This window comes from Juglans microcarpa x Juglans regia, chromosome 8D (genome assembly GCF_004785595.1).
Source record: "Juglans microcarpa x Juglans regia isolate MS1-56 chromosome 8D, Jm3101_v1.0, whole genome shotgun sequence".
Classification (NCBI taxonomy): domain Eukaryota; kingdom Viridiplantae; phylum Streptophyta; class Magnoliopsida; order Fagales; family Juglandaceae; genus Juglans; species Juglans microcarpa x Juglans regia.
This window is the reverse complement of record NC_054608.1, coordinates 35,609,646-35,631,501: the sequence shown is the minus strand read 5'-3', so window position 1 is coordinate 35,631,501 and position 21,856 is coordinate 35,609,646. Positions and strand designations below refer to the sequence as shown.

The window sequence follows — 21,856 nt, the reverse complement described above, 5'->3', positions numbered from 1 at the left end:
ACATGCAAAACAGAGGATGCATAACACTTCCTCATATGAGAATGAAACCAACCTATTTAACCAATTCGTGCGCTACATAGGATTTGCTATGCATTAAATGAATTTTAGAGACGAAACAACTTAGTGATACGTTAATTAAACTTAGCATAAGAAGAATGTGAATGGAAAAGTTTCTACCCTCCATCAAGTTACTTGAATTATGATATTGATCAGAAGTCTTTTCAAACTATAAAGTCGGATGTATTGATTCCATCATGTGCTTCACCACGGCGGATTACCGGTAGAATAACTATTTATTAATTTGACAGCAATTATTTTTACTCCGATTGTTAATTCTCTTATCATCTTTCCCTATTTCTTGCTCAAGAATAATTTCACATTATATGTAGATAAAATTTTAAATATATTTATAAAAATAAATAATTATCTCTTATAGAATCGATTTTATGAAATAAATTAAGTTCATAAAATTATTAATAGTATCAGAACTTACTATAAGACGAATATGAACCCACACTACTTATTCCGGATTGAAAAAAAATACTAATCTGCACATAAATAAGAATATTTAGAAATAATCTCATATTATTTATAGATAAAATCTTATATATATTTATAAAAAATAATAATCATCTCTTATGGAATGAATTTTACGAGACAATTTATACTCGTAAATTTCTTACCTCGTGGATAAAAATTCATGCCCTTTTCCACAATGGAGGTGCTTGTTCTGGTTTAAGGGCCAAAATCACATTCAAAGATTTTACCTATGCTAATATTTCTTTTATGGATGCGTGGTTCAATTCTAAGCCTACTTGGGAATGGAAATGAAAAAGCGTATTTGGAGCTTTTGCCTGAAAACCAGCATTATGGCTGTGGATCTACTTTGTACACAAAAAGGAGAGTCAGAAGAAGAAGCAGTTGCTGATACAAGGTTCGTGTACAGTGAAAGACGAAGAAGAAGAAGAAGAAGAAGAAGAAGAAGAGCAGCAATCAACACAAAGGGTACTTTATTTATTGTAATAGATACTACAGCATAGCTACAAACAAACACGATCCCTTTTCTCCTCTACCAAATTACAGTCCAGTTGTTCACTTAATACACATAATTATGAAAAGATTAAGATCTCTATTTAGCCATAGCATCACAAGAACATCCTTGCTAGCTTTGGTAAACTAGACTAGTTATTCCCATCATGACTAACAAGCTGAAATAACAAAGCATAGGCATAACATCTGGACTACAATCCTAGTCACACGATTTTATAAGGTTACATATAAACTTCTAGCCTTTTTAATTAGTGGTGGTGGTGGTGATCATGAGGAGGGTGTGGTTTGTGCGGGTCATGAGGGCCTGGTGGAGGTGCGTGAGGACCAGGAGGAGGTGGTTCATGACGAGGCGGCCCCGGAGGTGGTGCAGGCTGATGCGGTGGCCCTTGGTGTGGTGGCCCGGGGTGTGGGTGATGAGGGTCGTGTGGTGGTGGAGGGGGGTTGTGCATCTTCCTGCTGTCTGTTCTTCTTCTTTTTCTTCCCGGCTAGAATGCTTTTTTCTTGGTGCTCCAAAGTATGTGAGAACTTGAGATGGTGAGTGAGCTTATATGACTAGGGTGCTACCTAACTGTCAGCGCAATCTCTACATAATAGGCTGAGGAGTAATATCAAATTGTGTGGTGGTGAATATCCTATCCATTTGAATACGGCCTTGAAATCCTCAACGGATGCAGATGAAAAGATAAATGAGAGAGTGATGTTTTTGCACAGTCCCATTCCTCATTGGCTTGGTGGGGAAGCTCTTGTCTCGGGTCTATTATTGCTTCCACGTTCTAAAAGTGCTTGCAGTCCTTCGGCTCTATGCGTTCACGGGCTAATTTATCTTATAAAATCAATTTTTAAAAAAAAAAATTATTTATTTCTTATAAACATATTCAAAACTTTATTTAAATTATTTCTTAAAACCCTTGTTCACATACAGATTAATATTTTTAACAGTTATTATCACATGATAAGTAGTGTGGACTCTTATTCGTACTGTAGCAAGTTTTAATATCATGAAAAAATTTATAGGCCTAACTCATGTCATAAAACCGGTTCTACAAAAGATAATTGCTTATTCTTTATAAACATGTCCAAGATCTTGTCCCTAGGCAATGTGAGATTATTCTTCAACACCCTCCCTCACATGCATGCAGTATTTTTCCTGCTCCTTATTACAGGATAAGTAGTATGGCCCCCATTCATTCTGTGGTAGACTTTAATACCATGAAGAAATTTACAAACTTAATTCATCTCATAAAATTAGTTTTCTAAGATAGGGTTGCTCATTTCTTATAAATATATCTAAGATGTTGTTCACAAATAATGTGAAATTATTCATTAACAGAACCATCCAAGAAGATGGAGAAGGCCGGAGGAAGTGCTAACAAATTAATGACCTCTTTTATTTTTATCACACCCTGAGCTCAAGCCCAATGAGAAATACTTCTTCACTGCCTCAGAAGGGCCCAAGCTAAAGCTCTGGAGCCACTTTGGGAATACATTCTGCTTTAAGTTTTGCCAATTTAAGATGTAAATGCGTTTAATTTGGTATTTGCAAGTCACTAATGGAGCCATGCATCTAATGTGATGAACAAATATATAAACAAGTAAAAACACCCTTGCTTTATTTTATCTTAACCACGCACGAAGAGAGAAAGGACGCGGAGTCGTACGTAGCAGGATGACTTCCAACTTGAACAGGACTACTTCAACAATTGCAAGTTAGGTATGATACTTTCACAGATGCAGGAGAAGTAACTTGGGACTAAGCTTGCCCCCCGCACGAGGCAAATTGAGAGTGAAAGGAACTAGGAAGGACGATACGTGGCTCGGCGTATAGGAATTAGAACAGATCCAGTCTAGTACAGTGATCAAGAATTGAATTGCATGTAGTTTGTGCATGCCTTGCCTCTGCAATCCCCCTTGAATTCTTGATATTCTTGTCATGCTATTCCTTTGTAAGTAGGATGATTTAAGTCTCATGCTTTCTAACTGGAAACTGACTCTGATACCATATAAAGAAAGTCCTGGCTGTGAGTACATATGGATTTACACTCTAAAATGACCATTTAATGATATGATTAGAAAACCTGCAATGATTATAACGGCCAAAACTTCTTCCTTGGGAATATATGTGATATTCAATATGGGATATAAAGAGCAAATCAAGCATCTGTTAGGAGTACATGTAGTACTGTTGATCTAATTTCTCAGCGGTAAAGTTTGCTCTTAGACTTGGAGACTTTAGATTGAAGTAGCAAATAAGCAATAGGCCTCCAAGACCAAGGAACAACTTTCTTTTTTTTTTAAGCAAGCAAATTCATGGATAAACTAAATGGTTACATGATATAAGATTCAATGGGGTGGAAGTCCCCAACAATAATCTCAAAACAAACAAATACAATACTAGTGGAATAAAAAAAGTGGGGGGGGGGGGGGGGGGGGGAGGATCTGGAGCCATTTCCCACTAAGAGAAAGCCGCTTGAAGCGATTTTTGTATGATCTGATAAACAGACTATTAGACTGCGACTAAAAGTTGCAGTGAAATGGTGTGTTGCAGCTTGTTTGTTTGGGCTGGCTGTAAGAATCTTCCATGATCACTTTATCTTGATCCTCATTAAGGAAAAATAGGAATATAAGAACATAGCAACCGGATGATGCATCGATACGCCGGCATAGGATCTTCATATACCAAGGAACAACTTACTGTAAAGTCTATTGATCAACTTTTGAATATATATACACACACACATTCACCACAAAGATGAGGCACAAGCTTATTGTATAAAGGTAAGTACAAAGTGCATACTAGTAAAAACTATAACTATAGCTTATATTCCTGGCTAGCTAGCTCTTACACCATACAATAATATCACACATGTATGCTTCCAGCCGACACGATCACGGATCAAGGGTGGTGGTGATGAGGCGGATCATGTGGTTTGTGTGGCTCAGGAGGTCCTGGGGGAGGCGCATGAGGACCTGGAGGAGGAGGATGACCATGTGGAGGAGGAGGTTCAGGATGTGGTGGTCCTGGGGGTGGTGCATCGGGTGGTGGTGGGTGGTGGTGATGAGGTTCTGGTGGTGGAGGGTTATGCATGATGATCAGCTTATTTTGCTTCCCCTTGTGAAACTTGTAGATGCCAGTGTATTGAGGTAGCTTGTGGAATTTATATGAAGTGAAGTGGCTTAATCTCACAACTGCAAGTCAGACCCATGTTTGTTTCTGGTAGGTGTACATCATCTGCCTAGCTACCATAAATCCATGGACTTCTCTAGATGATGCTATCATATTCACCATAAATAAATTAATTACTGTCAATTTCAACTTTTAATTATATATATTTTTTTGTTTTTATGAGAGGTGAATGGCTTGGACAGGTGTATATATATAGTTGATCAGTCTTAATCTGTGTTTCGGTCTCCTATGGGTATTTTAAAAGCGATTTAATAGGTGTATGACTTTTATTTGTCCACATAGTGACCACTAATTGCTTATGTTGAGTAATTTCAATGAGTATATAAATGCTGCAAGGCATTATCTTTGTAGCAACCAAACCGGCCATTATCTTTTTTTTTTTTTGATAAAGATGTTTTATGCCTCGTTTGATTACACAGTTTAAATGATATGAGATGAAATATTTTATTAAAAATTGGATAAAATATTATTATAATATAATTATTTTTTATTTTGAGATTTAAAAAAATTTAATTATTTATTATATTTTATATGCAAGTTTAGAAAAACTGTAATGATTATATGATATGAAATAAGATAGTTTAATTTTGTATAATCAAACCGTCCTAGTTCTTATTTCATTCACCACAAACAATCATTAAAATGATCACTAGTGAATTTTGGTTTCTTGTATCACCATTTCTTCAAGTTATTTGTGGTGTGAAATCTCTGTTGTAATTGTGATAATGTTGCTGCAATATAAGCTATAGTCATTGCTTATTAAAATTGAAAAATAGATTGTAAGTGTATTCTTACTCTTTGTTCAATTTGAATAGAATTAATTTATCAACGAGACTTAATCTCTACTTGAAACATGACATAATAACATCTTATTCATTAAAACATTTTTGCATGAAGACCTACAAAAACAAGATTGATAAATAATGAGAGAGTATATAGAAGGTGAAATTCCAAAAAGCACAAGGGAGCTGGTCTTGGGATTTGTTATGCTAATCTTCTGTTTTTATGACATAGACTATTGAGTTTATTGTATAATAGAGTAATGATAAATATGTTTTTAAAATGTGCAAGTTTGGTGTACTTTATTTAAAAAAAAAATGAAGTTTACTATTAAATAAAATAAAATTTTCATCTGAAATTTAAATTTATTCATTTTTTTTTAAAAAATGCATGAAAATTACAAATTCTAACACTGTAATATCATTTTTCTATATGATAAATGATGTACTTGAAGTAGAGAATATTACTACGAGAAAAAAAAATTATTAATTTATAAATTATTTATTGAAACATTAAATATATTATTAAATAAAAATATGCGGTACGAAAATAATAAAAAATATTTTTATTTAATTTTTTTAATAATTATAATGGAACTCATGATAAATATATAGCATAATGTATGGAGAAAATTCATGATTGACCATAATTGACCATGGAGGTGGAGGTGGTGGTGGTTATGAAACCTTGTATTGTATTGTATGGTAAATAAGTAATATTGTACATTATATTTTTATTTTATTTTGATTATATTTAGTATGTATTATATTTATTATTATTAGATAATAAAAAATATGTAATAAATTATTATTTAATGATGATAAATATGTAATAATATATATTATACTCTTATATTAAAATGATTATTTAGTAAAATGAAATAAGATGATAGTATGATATAAAAAATTTTTTACAGAAAATAACCAAAAGATGAAAAAAATAAAGAAAACAAAAAACAGGAAAAGTGAAAGGACAAAAAAGGGGGAGTGAGAAGTTTAGACCACGCTGCCTGAACTCGCAAGTCGTGTCTTTATGTCTTAACCTTAATTAAAATAATTGAATTGGAATTTGAAAGCGAATCTCTTGTTGTGTCTGTCTGTGACTCTGCTTCCTTTTTCCATTATCATCGTCCTCAATCGTCTTCCCCACCTCTCTCTCTCTCTCTCTCTCTCTCTCTCTCTCTCCCAAATGGGTTCTAGCAGTAGTCGACTGGGCTCACGCCCTTCTCGGGCCCGAGTAAATCGCACCAACCGCTCCAGGGTCTTCTCTCTCATCTGCGGTGGCTCCCCTTCTCGCGCTACCCATCAGGTACCATTCACTCATGACTCATCATTTTTAACAAAAGCTTTAATCTTCTACTTCTATTAACCAAACCCATTTCCTATTGATCCTTATTGGTGATCAATTTTGAACCTGCGAATTCAAGTTTATGACTCTTGTATGATTTGGGATTGAGTTCCGTTCCCGTCATCACCAATATCAAGGAAAGGTGTTTTTGTTTCCTGGAAACTGATAGGCATACTACGGTTTTTCCCCTTTTCTCCATTCGAACTGTGAATTTCGCAATCCTAAATGTTGACGTTTGGAGGATTTGGTCTTGACCCGTTGATGCTGAATATCGGTTCCTTTTCCAGTAATTATCGGCCCCCGGGGGGGGGGGGGAGGGGGTGTTCGGTTTTTGATTATTTCCTTATTAAAATGAAAATGGGGTTATCTTGGAATTATGTTCTGATCTTTGTTTCTTCTGTATTCATAAATGTGTTAATGTGTTTTTTATTGGGTATGTGGTGATGGTTGTGATAGATGTTAAATATGTGATGTTCTGATGATGATTCTGATAGTTGTTAATTATGTGATTTTGGGGTCTTAAGCATGTGGAAAGTATTGGGTCATTCATTCGATGGCTTCTCTTGCAATTTCTTAGTTTCACCATACGGTCATGTTATGTCCATATAAAGAAAAACGATTAAACGAAGGATTTAGGTTCTTGAATACAGAGTTGGTTTTACTGAATTGGACTAGATCACTTACTAAAAACAAGACCCAGTAGTTCAACATCATCATCTTGGGAATTCAGCATTAGTACATGTTTTTTTTTTAAACCACCCCTAAAATTAATCTCAGGATAGTTACTATTGAAAGCTACTTGGAGAAAGGTTTTGAAGTTTGGATGGTAATTGAGGCATGTAATTATTAGGAAGAAGATTTGTTTCCTTGTAACCCTTCTTCAATATGCTTCTGAAGACTGTTTTCTTATAATTTGGCCTCTTCTTTTTCTTTCTTCTATCGGGGAGGTGATGAAGCTTGTTAGTTGGATGTGGCCTTGAAGTAGTCAATAGTGAGATGATTTACAGTGCATTAAGAGAGGAAATAAGTAAAAGAAAAAAAAAATCTCAATTCTCTTATATTTGAGTCTTTGATCCAAAAAACCAATATTTTTAGAACAAGTGAAGTATCATGAGAAAATAATAGGTAGAAACCCAAGTTGTTGATTTAATTTTGGATTTGCTTTACCCATTTTTTTTCTACTTTTTGTTGTGTTAAATTTCCTTATATGGTAACTGATTACAGAAATTTCTAGATGCCCTTGCATAGAAATGCAGTGTTTTAGTACTTCAATGCAATATGCCATTTTGTCTAGGTCACCCGCAATTTTCAGTATTTTAAATGTCTTCTTTTAGAGGCTCTGGCTGATATATTGTTCTTGGATGTGCTTATCTTGTTGGTAATTTACATGTTTACTTATAAAAAAAAAATCTTGTTGGTAATTTTGTGTCCTCTTGCAGATTTATGTCCTGAAAATGTACCCATGGTTTTTTATTGATGCTTTCCAACAGTTTTGCTTGTAGATGTAGTTTGGGACCATTGCCTCGCCCTTTGAATATAAACGTGAAATGGTTTTTGGTCTAGTTAGTGTTGATTAAAGTGTGATTTTCATATTATATTAGTGCAATTGAACCTCACCAGTTTTTATATTTAAGAGAGCCTGAAGAAAAGTGAAAGCAAACTGTTATCCCAGTCTTTGAGTTATCGAGGAAGTGATATGACAAAATTTTATTTAGTCCCTATCTCACAAGAAGAATCAAGTGATCAAGCATTATTCTAAATTCAAAAAAATATTCGATGTATTATACAATTATTTACAATTATTTTAACATTCAAACTACTTTCATTCTGTTCAATATTCTTGTGAAAGAGTTTTGCTCTTCAAAAATTAAGATAATGAAGCAACTAATAGACAAGCATTTTTCTACGGCAGATGGAAGATTGCGCAGTTGAATCTCTCGTGAATTCTGCAGAACATTCAAATCCAGTCATCAATGTAGTTCAGAACATCATAGAGGAAACCTCTCTTGTTACTGGTGCAGGAAGGCTCTCCTACTCAATTACTGAAACTGGTGCCTTATCTGGAAGCAGCATTGAGAATCCTGCAGTTGAAGATGGTTCAATAAATGTTGAAACAAGTAACCATGGGAAGTGCTTGTCTGAAAGTAAGGAGCTAGTTCCTCCTCATCAGGTAAGTGCTGATCATAGTCATGATGAGTCCTGTAGGTATAGTAGTACTACAGCTAGTACGTCGTTTAAAGAACAACAATCTTCAGATCCAGTTTCTGTTAATGTTTCCACTAACAAGGATGTAGACAATGGTATTGATAATTCAGTGGACAAGGGAGTACCTCAGATATGTCCCAAGGCTCATCCTAGCAGCTCAAGTCCTCAAGAACTAGGAGATTCAAGTTTCAATGGAGGGTCTGTTGATAATCACATTAGTGAAGTATCTACCTTCGAAAACTCCGACCCTGATTCTGTTCCTCATGATTCCAATTCACCTATGACATTTGGATCGCTGGGAGATGAATCTTTTCAGGAGGCAATACCTTCAGGTTTAGGATTTCTTGTTTCCAATAGGGAACAAGGCTGGGGAGATGGAGGTGTACTTCAAGTTGATGTGGTGACTATCTCTTCTAGTGTTGTTTCAAGTAGCAATGCTGATGAAAGTAACCGAGAGGTCAGAAGGAATAGTAGAAGACTGTTTTGGGATGCTTTTTCAAGACGTAGTTCTAGAAGGCATAGTGATTCTCCTTCTATTCTTCTTTCAACAGATGATTCTCATGATTTAGGATCTCATGATAGATGGCTCCTTGATTTGAGTAGTGACTTTTTTGATGGAGTTGGAGGTGATCGTGGACATCTGGGCAGTCGAATTCACAGCTTGAATGAACAACGACGGCATTCAAGATCTGAGGTGATTCTCAGAATATCTTGATTATACTATACTTTGGTAACCTTTACATATCAAGCTGTATTTTTTACTTATATAAATAAAATTTCAACCTGCATTTGTGACTTTATTTGTGTCTTATCTCCATATCTTTGAAAATCTGGCTAAGCCTTTGTCTATGTAGTGGTTGCATTGGGGTGACTGAAGTGATATATAGTGCTTTTAAATTTTACTTTAAGCTCTATGGATAATCTTTATGAACCGCTCCTGCATGCTACAGATCTGGGAAAGAGTTCGTGGCAGTCTTGATGACAATGGGAGGCAAAATACAGCTTGTCCATCAGGTCTCCACCCTGATGGTACGTGCTCTTGTGAGTCATTTTTGATGAGCGAAGAATCTAGTACCCGTGCAAGTATATCACGCATAGTCATGCTTGCTGAGGCTTTATTTGAGGTAATTTTCTTTTCTGCTGCCATGTTTTGGTAGAGGGCTTTGGGATTTCTTGTGGGTGTCTTTTGTTCTTTATTCCAATATATAAACTGGGGAAAGACTTATAAACAAAAATATAAACTGGGGAAAGTTAGGGGTTCTATATTTCACAATGCTTATAGCTTTGAAAACACTTAAAAGTTAATTTTTGGAAAAACTTCTATCTTGATCCAATGTTTCTGTTGGGTAATTCTATGGCCATTATGTGGAGACATTGGAAGATCCATCAAGTTAAAGGTGAGGTTTGATTCATTGATGGTCCAACTTAAAGTTAGGTTTGATTCTTCCCCATCTTATTAAGTTCCTATTAGTTTTTCTTTTGTTTTTCATTTGGTCCCCTTGTCGTTCTGTTTTTTGTTCAATTATGGGTGGTATGCTCCTGTTTTAACCATAACTTATTTTGTGTTGGAATGCCAACCACAATTAACTTATATCTTGTGATCCACAATTAACTTTTTCTTGTTACATGGCTATTCAATTAAAATTATTTCTATGTACTTGCCAATGATCCATCTGGGTTTGTGCCAAACAGCATCTCTTTTCTCCATAATGGGTGAAGAGTGATGGCATGGGATCAATCCTGTGTGGTGGGTGTGTGAGTTGTACGTACCCATAAAAAAAAATATCTATTTGTTTTGCCATTGGAGCATTGGATGTTGATGACATCTGTAGAACTCTAGCAATTAACTTGGTAACTTAGTTTTATTTTAATGTATGATTTGCAGGTTTTGGATGAAATCCATCGCCAACCTGTGTCACTTTCCCTATCTATGGTCTCACTCCCAGCACCTGAGTCAGTCGTCAACTCTTTCCCTCTCAAGAGTCACAAAAAGGTTGAAGCCTCTGGGGCCAGTGAAGATGTAGAACAGTATGTCTCTTATATCAGTTTGGTTAGATATAAATGCTTAAGTAGAGTACTTATCAAAATAACTTAATAAATGCTTATGTAGATAAATTAAATGAACTATCATGTGCATGCATGCGAGTGCTTGTTAGTGTCTTTGTGTGTACATATGTTTGTAATGATTCATATAAAGCGTTTGCCCCTATTATAATGGTTTATCATAAGAGTGCTTATTTATTATATGTGTTTGTGGTTGATATTTCAGTTATTAATGATACTAATTAAATTGGCAGGTGTTACATTTGCCTTGCTGAGTACGAGGAAGGGGACAAAATTCGAGTTCTTCCCTGTCACCATGAGTATCATATGTCTTGTGTTGATAAATGGCTAAAAGAGATACACGGGTATTGTAATTGCAACCCCCCCTTCTTATTGTCCTTTATTCGTATAATAATCTCCTCTCTCTCTCTCTCTCTCTCTCTCTTTTTTTCCTGATGCCCTTCTTCCACCCTCTCCTTATTGTTGTTTTGCAGGGTATGTCCACTGTGTAGAGGAGATGTTCGTGAGGTCGCAGAAGCATCTGTATCTCATTCAGAAATCCCTACCCTTTGATAGAATTGTACATATCTTGTAAATAGTGATCAACACCCCACTCATGACATATGCATTCACTGTCCTTATAAAATTGACATGTATCAGAATTTCCTGTTATTTTTTCCTTTAGCATCTTGTCCTCATGATTTGGTTTCGTAAAACTTTATGATATCGGTTTAGAAATTGGAATTTTGTGGCTTTGCCCTCTAGCTCATTCATTGTTATAAATGTGATCAATGGGATCAATCCATTCTAAATCAGTCCCAAGCGTGATGTAACCAATTGAATGTTATATCTCTTGTTAATACTTTCTCTCCTCTGCCGCAAAAGCTCAACAGCTATGGAAATTGAACTTCATTAGTAAGACTAGCTAGCTGTGGAGACCCCCATAGCCCACAGGGAAAAAGTGACCAAATTGGTGACGTAACCGGCTTTAAACAGTATCCCTAAAGACTTTCGGCACAAAAGCATTTTAATTTCCTAGAAAAAATTAAATGGGGTTCATACACCAACAGATTCTTAGAAGACAAACATGCAAGTAACGACGGAAAAGGGTACAAGTCTCCCTATAGCACGATGGAAACAGTACTCTCAAGAAAGAGAGAACTAATGTAAAGCTTTTCATCTAACCCAGCAAAGAAGAGCCATGCCTTGGAGTCCAGAACGGATTCTGGTCTTGAAACAAGGGATTGCCTTGGAGGCCCTTGCTACCATTTCTACTACTAGGGAATGAATTATCACGAGGACCAAAGAGATTTGGATGACAGTTCTCATCATCATCTTCAAATGTTGTCCATCGCATTGAGTTGCCATGTTTCTCTCTGGAGGCGTTTCTCATATTTTCCATCTCTCCAACATGATCTTTGAATTCTTTCTTCACCACATCCAATACTACATCACCGTAACGATCACACCACGGTCTTCAGCACAGACGAAACCATCCAAAACAGAAACAAGAAAGAATTTTAGAGGGTGAGATGGGGAGTATGTTTGTCCTCATTGGTCTTACAGTCCGATTAATTAACTGTTGAGTTAGGTTTGTAAGCATCTTTGGTTAGCTGTCTTAACAACATGATTAAGAAAATTTTTCAGTGTCATATGGATGATGAGAACAGAGAAGATGACTTACTTAGGAAAGAAACTTTTCAGTTCGGACTTGTCCACAGGAAGCTTGGTCGAAATTGCTTCAATTTGATCATTCCTGATAAAGTCACAAGAGAAGAGAAAGTCAGCATATTTTTAAGACCAACTTTCATAAGTATCAACTTTGAAGTCGACATGCAAACGCAAGCACACAGAAACGGCCCCAAAAGAAATGCTTACGAGAATTGGAGGTTGGGGTTTGTGGTGCAAAGCTCTGTCTGGATTCTTGTTAGCTCCTTCTTTATCTTGTCTCCTAAAACCTTTTACATAACAAAATGAACCAAATACAATGTCAGGAAAAAAACTCTTAATTTAGTCCAACTACACAACACAAAAATGAATGGATCTTGAAACATTAACTCCCGACCTTATCTATGAAGAAATCAGACGGAGAACCATCCGAATGCAACTTCTTTTTTATCAGCTTGGTGTCCGGACCCTCCCCGATAGGGCTTGCGACAAGCCGGCCGGACTCCAAATAAGCCTCACTGTCCAATCTTCCATTGAGAGACAGAGGAGCTGTCTCTTCCTCTGAGTCACTTTTCTTCCATTTCTTGAACTTTTCAAACCCCCATTGTTTTTTTTGCAGATTTTGTAGCTCTCTCCTCATAACCAGCATCATTATGATCACCACCACTCCCTTGTCCTTCTCTCTGCTCTCTCTGAAACAGAGTCTTAAAAGGTTTCCTCTTCGCGGACTCCACTGGCAAGCTTTCGGGCATTAGAATCGAGCTTGTTTCGCTTTCTTTATGCTGAAAATGGCTATCCCAAAATGGGTTTTCTTTGGAATGCCGTATTTCATTCTTAGAAGAGGCAGGGGAAGAGAATTTTGAGTCCGCCGAGCCTAAATGTGCTGCTGTCAATTCAAATACGCTCTTCTCTTCTTTGCTCTTTCCGGGTTTATAAAAGCTGAACACTGAGGCAACTCCTTTGATCTGCTTCACTGTTGACCCGTGCTTCAATTTACTCTTAGAATTCGAATTCTCTTTGTTTAGCAAGCATTTCTCATCCTTTAAGTCAATAACAGACCAATTTTCTTCTGAGCTCTCTTTTGGGTCTGTCGGTCCCGCAGCAATTACATCTCTAGCCTCGATTTCAGCTCCTTGAACTGCCAGTCTCTGCAACAACGGCCTCTTTGAAGCGTGATATTCCTCTGAGGAAATGCACTTCCCATAAAGAAGTTCCTGGAAGACAAAAATAAAGGACAGAGAAGTTTATATTTTCAATTTACTCAAGGAAACAAAATTTCAAGGCTAAACAACCCCTTTGGTTTCGGAAAACCAATGAAAAGAAAAACTACAACTTTTTGAAATCGTAGGCTGAATAGGAAGCCTGGTAGTTGAGTTAGGCCCAGAAAGAGTATAAATTTAAGCCAACTAAGCTCCTAAAACATGCAATTCGAGGAAAAAAAATATCGTTTTCCATTTATCCAGTAACCGGAACGGATGGTTAACAAACTTACCTGCAAGAACAGCAGCTTATCTCTTAATACGACCGGCTGCTCATGTTCCACGGGAGAAGCGATGAGGGTCTCGAGCAAGTGCGTCCGAAAAGCGGAAACCTCAGTCTCAGCCAAAATCCCTTCTCTGTGAAGACCCATCAGATTCATCATCTGGTGGAAAGAATCTTGCTGCCATTTAAGATTATCCGACTGGAGCTTGGAGAGCTTGTGATCAGAAGCAGGCAAGCGCTGCAGCCGCTTCTTGAGGCCGAGTGGCAAGATGGTCTTGCACAGAGAGGTGATTGAGTCATGGAGTGTGGAGTAGTACGTCGGGGTGTAGGAGTAAACCATTTTTTGTGCGTGAGCTTGTTACTGTGTCAAACAAAGACTGGAGATTTTAGCTGGGAATTGAATTCCTTGTGATTTTCTTTTTTTCTTTTGGATTTTCTTTTTCCTCTGTGGATTTTGGGGTATTTGTATTTGGAAGGAGATGGAGGATTTTCTTCGTCTCTGTGTTGTTTGGTGTAGTGTGCTTGGGGGGGTTTCGGTTTCAGATTTTGAATTTGGGTTGGTCTTAACGGTCACAAGAAACTAGCCGTTGCGGGGGAGGATGAGCAAGCTCAACATGCTCAAACAAGGTGGGGGTGTGGTCACAATCGTTGAAGGCTGCATATGATACGGCGTCGTTTTACGCCAATTCAATGAAATTGGGATTGCCACCCATATGTGGATTGAGAATTAGCTTCAGACGTTAGGCAAAGCCACTTTTAAGGCTTTGTTTGGATCTTCAATTACTCTCAATTCATCTCAACTCATCATTATAACTTTTTTAAATTTCAACATAAAATATAATAAATAATTTAACTTTTTCAAATCTCAAAATAATAATAATATTAAAAAATAATATTTTAACAATATTTTATCATCTCAACTCAACTCAATTCAACTCAACTCACTTCAACATCTAAACGCACTTAGCCTAACTTTTTCACACTTGGTTGTAAACATATCACTTTGCTACAGGATCCCTTACAATTATTAAAAGAGTAATGCTACACATAGTAGTAGAGTGTGTAAGTGCTGTGCAATCGTTTTAAAAAAGAGTGAGGTCTATTATTAAAAAATTAATTTCTTTTCATGTGAATTCTCATATTTATTTATTTTTGTCAAAGTTATTGCACGGACTGCAACTATCATTTCTCTTATAATAAAGGTTAAACTTGTTTGGTTACTGTAATTTTGCTGAAATTTTCTTCTACCCATCATGTTTGGCAACCGTACAATGTTTAATTAATTGTGGATAGTGGTGTGTGTATATATATATATAATATATATATATATATATATATAGACCCCATCCCATTCATGAATATTTCGGTACTCAATCTCCACCTTATATATATATATATATTGATCGGCCCCATTTAACTTATCTGCATATTGTTTAATTATATCCTCCCTTGAGAAATAAAGGCAAATTATTAGAGATGGGTTTCAAACTTTTACTTCAATACCTACCTGGAGAGGACAGTCCGACCAGTTAAGTCCCACATGGGCCTGGGCCCTTACTCGAGCCCGAAGCCTACCTCACTACTAGAACTGATATTGAGCACCAACCCATAGCCAGTACTTACAGGATAACTATCGAATGATGGTATGGAATCCAAACGGTTATCATTCAAATAGGTTTGAATTTGAATAACAGATGTCTATTATCATTTAACAACAGAATGGTTCAAAGGCTCTATATAAGAGAAGAATTCAGGTATGTAACATGGCATCTAATTTATTGGTATTAAAGAACTATCCCAATCACTGACTTAGGCATCGGAGGCGTTCCCTCGAACCCTCAAGCCATCTTACTCTTTAGTTGTAGGTGATCGTGAGGTGGTGGCGGTGAAACATATCCATAACACTACCTATACACAAAAGACAAAACAATAGGCGTGGAGATCAAGCAGATAACCAATAATATTATGCCCTTTTTTTCCTCAACCTCTTCTTTTTCTGTGCTTTCAAGGAAAAACACACAGATATCGGTAATCCCAGTTCCACTAATAATCATCTTTCCAATATTTATATAGGGTTGTTCCATGTTAATTATAAGTGCCAAAAAATGACATTCCACTATCACAAAAGTGATGTAGAATATTAATGCAGGTACTAAAAAAAAGGGTAGGTCTTTGTATCTGCACCAACCCTGCAGTTGGATGACACTATCACCCTCATGCAAATTGATTAATGACAAGGTAATTTCCTTGATTTCAACATGCCACCAGGATAGCTTTCAGAACCATCCTAGAAGTTTTCCTATGCTTATTGGCCCACTTTACAGGCAAAACTGGTGCATTATTTGAACTGCAGTTTTCAAAGTGGGGGCAAAAGAATAATGGATACTGATAGTGATCTCTGGTTCAATCAGAATCACTTGCTTGCTTTTCTACAAGGAATGAATCAACTAACAATAGCCGTCCACCGCTATATGTTATCTCTTTATCTCTTCTAATATGCATATATATTAATTGTCAGTTATCCAGCAATATTAATCAATGATACAAAGGACAGTATTCATATAGTACTTTGAATTTCACATTATCAAAACTATAATTTAATATTTATAATAAAGGTAAAATTTTTTGTTGGAGAATGATCTGATCAATTTGATCATGAGTACGGCCACTCGAGGCTTTCATATTTAATGAATTGAGACCTTTATTTTGTCCTTGGATATATAAATAACATGAAGCTGCTGCATGCATGTGATCATGTCAGATCATGTCATTTGAGCCACTGCTTCTCAATTACTTGGTGCTGAATTTATATATATATATATATATAGAGGGAGAGAGAGTAATGCTAGTCATCATCTCAATTCTCATCATCCTATAATGTGGCATTAAATGATAAGTTCACAAGTGAAATATAATAAATAGTCTTCAATTAACTAATGTGATATCATATGATAATGAGAGGATAATAAGAAAATAAATGATGAATAGATTTTTTTATATATATATATATATGATCGATGCATACATATATATCTCGATGATCAGTCACATAAACTTACAAAAAAAGACGAACAAAGCAAGGCCGTGCAATTTCTTGTGGTTAGCCTAGTTCTGGTATTTTTGTTCTTCATTAATCTGCATCCCTGTCGAGCTATTGTTTTTATCACAATCTTAAGAGATAATAATGACAACTTCTGGCTTCCCTTGCCAAGGAAGAACCAAATTTGTATCATGACAAAAACAACTTTGGTTGTTTCGTCCAAGAATTTCCTAGATTTTGTCGGTAAACAATTAACAAATTAGAGCCTAAAAAACCAGTAATAGTAGAAGACCTATTGGTTTTCTCATAAAAAATGCCAAAAGCATGATCGATCTAATCAAACTTCTGGTGCAAGAGAATAATCTTTAGGGATGTTGATGTTGAGGAATAATCTCATATTACATGTGGACAAGGTCTTAGGCATGTTTATAATGAACAATCATATCTTGTAGAACTGGTTTTATGAGATGAGTTAGGCCCATGAATTTCTTCATAGTATCAGAACCTGCCACAGGACGAATGAGGCCCACACTGCTTTCCCTGTGACAAGGACCATGAAAAATACTGGCCTGCATGTGAGAGAGAGTGTTAAGGAATAATCCCACATTGCCTGTGGACGTACAAGATATTAGGTATGTTTATAAGGAATGAACAATCCTCTCTTGTAGAACCAGTTTTATGAGATGAGTTAGGCTCATGAATTTCTTCAATTGAAACTACTTTAACAAATCAAAATTCATCTATTCAAACCCAACTGTAGGGATGTTTTGAAGATCAATTAATAGATGAGACGCATCATGAATCTTTTAGGATGCAATAATCACAAAATGTTCACACTCATGGGTTACTACCAAATGCAAAAGGTACTAATATCTACAAGTTAAGGAAAATCAAAAGTTACTGAGAGGAGATTATCCCCATTCTGCAGCAAGGGCAATGGGCATTGTTCACTAGCCATGGCACCAAACATTTCTCATGAAACCGATGAGCACAAGGCAGGTGCACCAGGTTCTCAACGCCTTTCAACTCTTCTAGGCAAACAGCACACTCGTCTTGGTCTGAAACCTTCCACCTCAACTTGGCCCAACTGAACCTTCTTGACCCACCCTTCTTGAACCCAAACATCTCTGTATTCAACTCCTCTAGTACTATAGATCTGCCCTCAACACACCTTAAGCTCTGTGTGCTGTATCCCAAGATCGATTACAAAAAATAGAAAACAAAAATAAAACATTAACTTCGATGAATATTGGGGTTGAGGATTCTGGAATCAAGAGCTAATTAATTAGTTTACAGATAGACCATATATAAAAGCTACCTTTTGGCTTTTGATTTTCTCTGTGTTCTCAACCTTTCATCTAATCTTTCCTTGGCTTCTCGGGCTACTTCTCCTAGATTCTCATCCCGGTATACTTGGTTCAATAAACTTCTCTTCTGTTTTTTTTTTTTTTTTTAAATCCAAACCATGAGTAAATAAGAACTTTCACCTGAAAAAAAAAAAAGAAAAAAAGGAAAGATTTGAGAGAGAAAGAGTGCTTCATGTACCTGTGAAGAGGTGGAGGTATGCTGGGGTTCATGATTGCTTCTGTACAAGCAGAATGAGGACCTTCTTGTCCCGCCAAGTGCAGCCACAGTACTAGGTGAATCTGAGCAAGCTCCACTCTGATGGAACCGTCTCCTTCGAGCACATTCAACTCCAGGAAGCATTCCAGCCATTGAGAACAACCCCAAAGAATTCAAAAGATCAGGAAAAAAGAAAGATGTTTTCCTAGTGAGAATTCATATGTTCTAATAATATTTGCCTGTCTCCACCCATATAAAAAGAAATCTTAAAGCACCTGTTTGATTGGAAACTGACTGTTAATTCGATTGTCCAGGCAATATATCTAGCTAGGCGGAGAAAATTATTAGTTACAGTGCAAAATCATTGAAAGATGGTGGGAGACAAAAACGGGTCCATGCCATTGATAGCTGCTACACGGTACATCAATCTTTATCTCCTTCAATATCTATATCTCTCTCTCTAAAATATATATATATATAGTTTCATGGGTTGGGTTCAAAGTGGGAAAAGGAGTTAAAAGGAATAAGGAGGAGAGGGTTTAAAGCAAAGCTGTAAAAGCAATTTCACCAGTCTGCCACCAACCTCTATTATTCTCCGCATGACCACAGAACCTGCTAGCGCTTTAGGAACAAGAATGAGCCACGTGACCTGACTAACCTGTAACCCCTCATCTTCATGCATACATGTTGTTGCCACCCCACCCCACCCCACCCCACCCCAACAAGCCTTTTTTTTTTTTTTTTTTTTTTTTTTTGCATACGAAAAACGAAACGACAAATGCTAAGAGCTGTGGCTAGAGATCGATAGATCATCTGCTTCTTATGATCCAAAAAATCAGATAGCTCAGTTTCTTTGGCATTGTGCTTTGCTACTCATCATTTCCACTCATCACACTTTTCTTTTAATTTTTTTTTTTCTTTGGTTTTATTCTTTTTAAATATATTGAGTTATTCTACTCATTATTTATATACCACTCATTTGGTAAGATTAAAAAAAAATATATAGTGTGTGGTGTGCATAAATGATGAATAGAATTTTTTTAGCAGTATATCACATATAACAAGCAAATCAGTAATAGAACACACACACATATGCCGATGTTTTCACAAACGTAAACATATATTCCCATGTTTTCACATATACATAAAAGAAATATCACAAATTGACGTAGTTTAATGTGATTCATCAGTAGATCTAACAGATCAGATAAAGTCACATCAACTTATAGGATTATTTTTGTATGATTCATTTGGGATGCAGCAGTTCTCTTTGAAAAATTGTTCAACAGCTTTGCTTGTCGTTAAAAAAGAGTACTTTTGATATAGTATATTTTTGTGGATTGTGTTGCTCGGTATTTACTTCTCTAGAACTTCTATTTGCAAAAAAAATAAAAGTAAAATAAAAACCTTAGAATACCAATTTATCCCTTGTAGGTGTTTTAGTCGGATCTAAACTGTTTTATTTTTCAATTTAATTAGTTTTAGCTTCTGTGAAACACGTCTCATGAGAAGCATCCTCTAAAACTTCAGTTACTGATCCCTATAGTAATATATTTATATGTATATCTTATATATAATAAGCGTCAATAAGCAGGCAGCTGTCGTATAATTTTTTTTCCTTTTTTACCCTTACATTTCTAATCTATTTCTGTTGTACTCTATCACTTTTTCTGATGTTTTTTTTTTCCACACTTGCCCTTACTTTTTTAATCATTTTCCCTCTGCATTATTTATTTGTCTTTATCTTCACTTTTTTTCTTTTCTTCCTGTAGATTACACAGATTTTGATGATCATGTCGTGTTTGGTTACTTCTTAATTATAAGGTGTTGGAGGAGGGGAAGGTGGCAGCGTAAGGGCGTCACACCTGGATTGATTGATCCACGTGTTTGAACATTTGCTAAACCATTGTTGGGCAGTTTGGGTAGTAGTCAACACGTGGTGCTAAGTATGTCAGGAGTATTCCGAAACTGTAGAGGAAAATACTATACCTACCGATTTTACCCCTACTTTTTTGTCCATTTTCCATTTCTGTCCTACAATCTTGATGATCGAGTACTGCATGTGCATATCAGTTTGTAGTAATTTATATGTGAATTAATTGTCACGGCTCAGACTGCATGCGTACATGGCTACACTCGATCGACGGCATGCATTTACTTTAAGCGGTGCTGGTCATGCATTTTAACGTACACGCGGATATTCATGCATTGTGACATATGTTCTGGATTTATCATTCTGCCGTTTTTTTACTTAGCTTTTCCACTGCTTTCACATTTGTTATTAGATTGTATTTTTACTTTATTTCCACCGCTTCCGATTTACTATAAAACCAAATTTTGTTGTCTGATTTTGGTGTAAAAGTTTACTGCTTGGCTTTCGGATTTCAGATTACACTCGGTATGCTTCTTGTTTGGTTTTATACTCTATTAATTATGAAATTTCCTTTGCTTTCATGAAATAGTTAATACTTATAGATGTGAAAAAAAATTAATGTATTTTATGATTACAGAAACAATTATTTACAGTTTAGCAAAATTATATCCTCGACTGATAACAAAATTACTTTCTTATTCATAAGATACATATACATAGCATAGAAGACATAAAAAATAAAAATCTAAAATTTAATTTCTTTACATAACATGCATATACATATGAAAACAAATTTAATTATTTTATGATTACAGAAACAATTATTTACAGTTTAGCAAAATTATATCGTGGACTCATAACATCAGGACAGAATTACTTTCATATGTATAACATGCGTATACATAACATAGAACACATAAAAATTAAAATTTTAAAATTTAATTTCTTTACATAACATGCATATACATAGATAACATGTCAATAATTTATTTCTTGAATATCCTACGGTTTTTTTTAAGGATTTACAGACTTGAAGATTAAAATTCTAAAATTTAATCCAAAACTCATTACATGTAATAGGTATGTCAAATATATGTGCGAAACAAAAAAAAATTTAAGCGTGAAAAAGGTTGCTATACGTAGATGTTGATCTTTACAAAACAGAACAAAAAAATCAAAAATTTTACAAGAACAACATAAAATATATTTAAGATAAAAAAAATTTGTGAAATCAGACAAAATTTTCCCACTAATTTCTTCATTAACTTAGAAGCATGGAAAGAAAAAAACCAAAGGAAAGAGTAAAACAACAGCAAAACAGAGGTAGCAACATATACTTGGAGATCAGCGAATGACGCCACTCATATCTGAAGACGAAAAAATACCAAAAAAAAAAACCTCAGTCGGATCTATTTTAGATCTATGGAAGCAAACCAAAAAAAAAAAAAAAAATAACCAGTCAGATCTGAACACGAGATCTTCAAATATGCAATGATCTGTTCAAATGTATAGAGAAAAAAATGCAGAGATGAACCAACTTCAAACCAAAAACACAAAAGCATTCGGAAAAAAAAAAAACCTGCAGACCATGTCTTCATGAAGTTCCTCTTGTCGCTTTGAA

At 35.6% G+C, this 21,856-nt stretch overlaps 3 protein-coding genes and 1 long non-coding RNA gene across 4 annotated transcripts; 2 read left to right on the top strand and 2 right to left on the bottom strand.

The window, feature by feature from the left end:
- The first annotated feature begins 5,165 nt into the window (after positions 1-5,165).
- LOC121242575 lies at positions 5,166-20,896 on the top strand. The gene is made up of 3 exons (XR_005935921.1): positions 5,166-5,176; positions 14,089-14,090; positions 20,436-20,896. It is a non-coding gene; the product is annotated as an uncharacterized LOC121242575 (long non-coding RNA).
- On the top strand, positions 5,971-11,424 carry LOC121242571 (E3 ubiquitin ligase BIG BROTHER-related-like). The gene is made up of 6 exons (XM_041140461.1): positions 5,971-6,322; positions 8,274-9,260; positions 9,517-9,690; positions 10,452-10,594; positions 10,864-10,974; positions 11,104-11,424. The coding sequence occupies exons 1-6, from the start codon at positions 6,203-6,205 to the stop codon at positions 11,180-11,182; spliced, it is 1,614 nt and encodes a 537-aa protein (XP_040996395.1). The 5' UTR covers positions 5,971-6,202; the 3' UTR covers positions 11,183-11,424.
- On the bottom strand, positions 11,619-14,432 carry LOC121242573. The gene is made up of 5 exons (XM_041140462.1): positions 13,770-14,432; positions 12,675-13,491; positions 12,488-12,567; positions 12,294-12,365; positions 11,619-12,084 (listed from the first exon to the last, which is right to left on the bottom strand). Exons 1-2 carry the CDS (start codon positions 14,097-14,099, stop codon positions 12,871-12,873), a joined length of 951 nt encoding a protein of 316 aa, XP_040996396.1. The 5' UTR covers positions 14,100-14,432; the 3' UTR covers positions 11,619-12,084; positions 12,294-12,365; positions 12,488-12,567; positions 12,675-12,870.
- On the bottom strand, positions 17,563-18,920 carry LOC121242574 (probable E3 ubiquitin-protein ligase RHY1A). Its single transcript, XM_041140463.1, has 3 exons — positions 18,345-18,920; positions 18,118-18,233; positions 17,563-17,985 (listed from the first exon to the last, which is right to left on the bottom strand). Exons 1-3 carry the CDS (start codon positions 18,513-18,515, stop codon positions 17,697-17,699), a joined length of 576 nt encoding a protein of 191 aa, XP_040996397.1. The 5' UTR covers positions 18,516-18,920; the 3' UTR covers positions 17,563-17,696.
- Positions 20,897-21,856: the final 960 nt, after the last annotated feature.